We start from the raw sequence: 6000 nt of genomic DNA on the forward strand, positions 1-6000 counted from the left end.
TAGAAGACTTATCAAGAAATTTACCTGCTTTGCCATTTTTGTACTGTTCACAAAAAGATTGAACACTTAATGTAAACATTTAATAAAATAAAGACATGTTTAATCAAATATGATATTTTTCCTGCTAATCTTAAGAGTGATAGTAATTAGGTCTGTAGATGAGGCTCTAGAAGTTTCAAGATTTAATTTCAAAATTGTTTTTTCTTTAAACTTTTCTTGTGTTCATTTTCTGGTCTTTCCACCTTTCAAGCACATCAGCCATTATCAATAAAATGTAGAACATAAATACATTTTTAATTTTTTAGAGACAATGAGTAAGCTTCACAAAACAAATTAAAACTCAGTCTTACAGTGTACCCTCTTCTGTATAATTTATGTGAAACATCTGTGTGGTTTTAAAATCTTCCAGCTCATTTTTTTAATATTTGACATGTTTTGCTTCAGAGAAAAGCTACAAACAGAGGTCATCTGACCCATTTACTGTAGCTCTATGTACACGCTGTGCCTCATGTACTGTTTCTTTTCAGATTTTCAGAATTTGCTCTTAAATCCAAGTTTATACCTTATACCTCTCAGTGTGTAATAGAGTGTTGCCTACCTTTGTATTAATCGGTGTCTGTGTTTGATTTGTGGCAGCTAGGATACCTTCAGTGCTCTGCTCCAAGTTATGCTGTCTCTGTAAGACAGTAACAGAATATCTTCTCTTCCTTTCTGGCTTCAGGTATCTGTACCTCCTGTTCTCCAGCGATGACCTGTTACCTTTCGAGAACTGGGTCTTCAACACAGAGGCTCACCCCTTGCCTATACTGCACTTGGGAAACACAAGCCTGACAGGCAGCCAGCCCCTGCGATAGGACTTGCTGCTGTAGTGTTTGCAAGAGGACCACCCTTGGCCATTAAAGTGATGCAAAAACTAAAAAAAAAACAACAGAATAAAGTCTATGAAACTCTTTACAAAGGGACTGCAGGATTCTGTAGGGCGAAGATCTTAATTTTTCATATCCTCCAGATTGGCATTCAGGGTCAGAGCAGCTGCATTTGACAAATTCCATTTTTTAAACCTGACCAAACTTTTTAAGGACAACAGCGGGTGTTGTTAATGGATGTGGATTTGTTTCCTCCCTTCCAGCTCCTGAACAAGGACTCTGTGACGTTTATTGATGTTTTTTGAATGCCTACCGGAACACGTGAATAGAAACAAACAGGGTCATTTTTACTCTCTGTGTCCGAGTAGCCTGGCATGGGGCAGCACTGACTAAACCATTTTTAGTGTCACTTCGGTGGGAGCAGAGGTCAGAGATTTTTTTTCCAGTATTCTTCGTAGTCAGTCGAGATTAAAATAGAGCTGAACAACCTGAACCAGTACAGTAGCATCTTAGCATTGTCGTACACTGCACTTCTACAGTTTCTGTTTATTCTGAAGAACAACATAAAACGAACGCAAATGACCATCTAATGAGCCTGGCCGTCACATGGCAACTACTGTACAGTTGCATTATTAATTTATTTTCCATATCTTCATGGCTGATCTTGTTACCCCCTCATTCTTCCCTAAAATGAAAACGGAGAGAAACGCAGCTTCTTTGTCCTGGTAATCCCGAGCCTTTGTGTTCGGACTGGAGACATTGTTCCACTTCCCCTTTGCAGTCATGAAGTTTGTGCTGATCGTGACGCTCTTCCTGATCTGCAGCTGTGTTGGGAACGACAGCCCAGCTCGGAACTTTTCTCCCTCTGCGCTGGCTCCAGAAGGCATGCTGGGTAATTGTCCGCCGGGAGGAAGACTTATCTGAACGCCACTGGCCGCCATCAAAGTTGTTCTGCAACTTTTCCCTCTTTTGTCCATTCTATGGTCATTTTTAAATTTGCTCTGCTTTTATCTGAAGAAAAAAAGGTTTTTATCCCTCTGTTGGAAATTTTACGTGTTATTATGTTGACAAATAAAAAGGAATGTTCAAGAAGGTGGTCTGTTCACTATGCATATGGAAAACTGGAGCATGAAAGTGCTCAGCTTTCAGCAGCTTTTAAATAAATATTTCACAAAGCAGAACATCTAGTTAAGTCTGTGTAGCTGCAGCTTGACATACAGTATATGTTCTTCAGAATCATGTCATCTAGTCTGGACACTAGCCTCTTGTGTAATTACAATGTTTGATGAATTAAAAATATCAGTGTAGATACAAAGGAAATTAAAAAACAAAGTACAAGCTGCAATCATGCATCACATCTTGTCTGGAATGAGTTTACTCTACTGTGTTATACTCAGACAGAGCCTGTCCTGGGAATCGTGTTGTAAGGATGGCTAGTCTTTATGGCTTTTTTCTGTGAGCCTTTTTAGGCTCTCCCCAATACACACAAGGCATTGCCACTGAACTGAGCTCACTCTTGCAGTAGTCCATGCATTACACATACAGCCTGACATGACATCTTCTAAGATGGAAGTACCAAACAGTAGAGATGCAGAAGTGAAACATACTATGACATCATCTAGATCAGTGCTAAAGGATTTAGGACCTCATTTCTCATTTGCCAACTTCTTACACTTGTTGAACTGGTCACTGGGGCGGTATGGTGGCTCTGAGGCTCAGGATCTGCACCTGTAGCTGGAAGGTTACCGGTTCGTATCCCGCGGCCGGCAGAGGAAACCTGCTACGTTGGGCCCCTGAGCAAGGCCCTTAACCCCAGCTGCTCCAGGGGTGCCGTATAATGGCTGACCCTGCGCTCTGACCCCAAGCTTCTCTTCCTGCCTGTGTGTCTCATGGAGAGCAAGTTGGGGTCTGCGAAAGACAAATTCCTACTGCAAGAAACTGTATATGGCTAATAAAGTGATCTTATCTTATCTGAGTCAGAGACAGTGTACTCTGATCACATTATTCCAGGGTTAATAGCATAATAATACCAGCATACCAAATGCTCTAATGCCGGACTGCATTTTACTTCAGCTCAGACTGAATTTGGAACCCTTGACAATTCTCAACAAGAAGTCTGAAGGGACTCCTGCTCTCTCAGACCGCAGGGTGACTGCAGTGCTCTCTCGGGGAGCCAAAGGAAGGGGAATTGTCGGTGGAGAAGTCTCCTGAACACGGCGTGAAAGCGAGAAATCTGTGTGCCCTCTATGTCTGGGAACTGATAGAGAAAAAGAAGAGTGTCGAACAGGACCTGTGAGTGAGGGGAGAACGAGCTCGCCCAGTGCACATTTGCTGGGACCTGTCTGTTACACCACATTATTGTTTAGATTTGTTTCTGTCACAGATTTAGAATTCCTACAATTTGTAGGGCAACACCCTGGAACCAGTGTTTAGTGTTTCAATCACAGTCTCATTTTAAGTACAGGTATTACAGAGATCTACAGTGCTGACTCCACATTTCATCTCTCGTATTCTGCTCATCTTGCCAGAGGCTAAAAATACCCCATCCCTTAACCAAGAATGAAGTTGATCTTGGCTTTTGAAATTGCTCTATATTAAGCCATGAATCCAGTTTTAAGCATTTTTTGTCACTTGCCAATGATGTCTGCTGGAAAATATTCACATAACATTGATATTTTAATATCATGTTTTAAAAAAATGGGATAAAAGAGTAGAGACGGCAATTCCCCCATCCTTCCAAGAGTAATCCCCAGAGGTCTGAAGTCTTGACCACGTCCTACAGAGGCGTTAGTTCAGCAGCTCCTTGTTTTTCAGCAGTTTCGGTGTCAGTAACTAGACACACAAGACACCACAGCTTCCTCTCCTGGGAGCCCAGCTGTGCGGCTGTTTACTTCCCCAGAAATATTGTAGAAATGTTTAAAGAAAGATTCAATAAAGATGTTGTTAGAGGTGAATCTTGAAGATATATAGATTAATTTACATATATACTGTATAATCATGCTAAGTGTACTTAAGTTATGGGGATTTGAATATTAGCTCTGACCACTTCGCAGTGCTAGAAAGCAGAACCATCCGACCAGATTTCTGATCTTTCGATCACTCTGTGTATATAAATTCAACCCCAGCCGTCAGAGTTTGATCCCCCTATGACCTCTCCCTCCCTGAAACAGAAACACTCAGAGAGTTTGCTTTGTGGTGACGGTTTGATCTTTAACCCAAATGAGCTGGATTTCCTCCCGGCCGTATTGACCGGCTGCTCGTCTCCAGCAGTGGATCCTGAAGGAGACGAAGGGAGAGGCGCTGAGGTGTTTTGTATGCTAACAGGCTTACCAGGTGCACTTCTAGCATCGCCACTATGCACTGCATTTCTGAAATCTTTATTTTAAAAAAAAAGAATGATGGAATCCTAAAGCAGCCAGCCCCTTCATTACCTTGAAAGGTCAGTAATACACACGGAGCAAAGTCACGGCTGCAGAAACTGTGAAGGTCAGTTGGCAGCAGGCCTGCCTGCTTCTTCAAACAACATTCGTAGACAAATTTCAAAGCAGGAAGGGCCGACAGAAGAAGGCAACACTGCGGTTTAAAGTGCAATGATGGGGCACTAAAAAAATAAATCCAGAAAAAAATATTTAAACTGCGCAAACGCTTTGTCCGTGTTTAAGGGCAGAGGTTTCGTATGCAGAGGGTCACTGTGCAGTTCTTTGGCTGTGTGTCTTCAGAGGGGTGGAGAAGCAGAGATCTGGTTTCTTCCGATCTCTCTACCCTGTGTCTGCTGCTCTTGGTGTGAATCCTCAGCCAGGTGTACAGTCTCAAGCAGCTGCGCATCCAGTCCAGTCTCCCACCTTCCTGTGTTTTCCCTGGAGTCACTAGGAGCTCTAACTGAGCTGTAAAAGCTTCAACAGAGACAATTTGCTGGAATGGCAGACACCTTGTGTCTTGATGGATTTCCTGTTTATTAATGCCAGTAGAGGGCAGCCTTGTCCACAGATCATCCTTGAGATGATGCTCAGATGAAGCTGAGCATCATTTCTTACAGAAGTTCAGTGTAAATGTGAGTCAGTCACATCCTTCTTCTTTTTTTTACATCAGTCTACGTACAAAAACTGCACAGCACCAAAAAGTCTCCCCGCAGGAAGGCTCCAGAGTTGATCGAGATTGATTAATAAATCACACCATATTACACAGAGCAAAACAGTAGATTGATCTTAACAGTTCATTTAGTTCAGGCACAGTGTAATTAGGAACGTTTTTTGTTTTGTTTTAGATCTCGTTAAAATAATTCGTCTTGGCGGCGAAAGAGAATGCAGTATAGCATTAAGCGCTATACAAATGCAATTAATTATTAATTAGAAGCATGCTTTGTAACCTCTTGGCAGCATATCCATGTTTTTCTTCCTTGATTATCACAGACAAAAGCTTTGAAGAGAGGACCAAAGGCACGACATCTGAAAGGCTGTCAATGTATACATGTCAGCAATGATGACAGGGAATAAATCAAGTCATTCATTTAGAGCATTCATTATGCATTTTGCAGGGAGGTGCAATGCAAATTCCTGTTTAGAAAGATATTTAATTGGATTTGTTTACTTCAAAAGTCTGCATTCCAGCTTGCAGTGATGTGTCTGCAGTCACATGGTCTCCTGATGGCCCCTTGTTACGACAGAGAACAGTTATCAAAACGAACGGGTGTTCAGTCCACACAGCCGAGGCTGGTGCGGAGGAGTGACTCCTCAGCCTCAAGCAGTAACGTTGATGTTCATGCACGAAATGATGGCAAAACGGCAGATACACATTCGCAGGAGTTATTTGTAACAATAAATTATGGGGACTACCTTTTTTACGGTTCAGTCATTTGGTTTACTTGTGTCCATTTGAAGGATTCAAGAGGCTGTTTGGCATCAAGGCTTTCTGCACTTCTGAAGTCTGTTTAATACAGCAGCACCCAGACCGCCAGAGCTGTCCTTCAGCTGGACACGTCAATAACATCAGATACAGACAGATGAGAGAGCAGGAGAGGTCTGCATTACACGGAAAGCGTGCAGGAAATCATAGATGAGCACCTGGGTACGTCCAGGGCTTTTGCAAAAGTGGGAGCCTTAAAAAAGAAGAGCTCCAGGCTGGTATCAATTAAATG

At 42.3% G+C, this 6000-nt stretch overlaps 1 protein-coding gene across 1 annotated transcript in view; it reads left to right on the top strand.

Annotated features, from left to right (window-relative positions):
• The window catches only part of man1a2 (mannosidase, alpha, class 1A, member 2), a 158578-nt gene extending 156620 nt beyond the window's left edge, over positions 1–1958 (top strand). Inside the window, exon 14 of the mRNA XM_088912864.1 lies at positions 722–1958. Coding sequence (XP_088768990.1) covers positions 722–854 — 133 coding nt within the window. The 3' untranslated portion in view covers positions 855–1958. The remainder of the gene's footprint in view (positions 1–721) is intronic.
• Positions 1959–6000: the final 4042 nt, after the last annotated feature.

This window comes from Atractosteus spatula, chromosome 4 (assembly GCF_055471065.1).
Source record: "Atractosteus spatula isolate fAtrSpa1 chromosome 4, fAtrSpa1.hap1, whole genome shotgun sequence".
Taxonomy (NCBI): Eukaryota; Metazoa; Chordata; class Actinopteri; order Semionotiformes; family Lepisosteidae; genus Atractosteus; species Atractosteus spatula.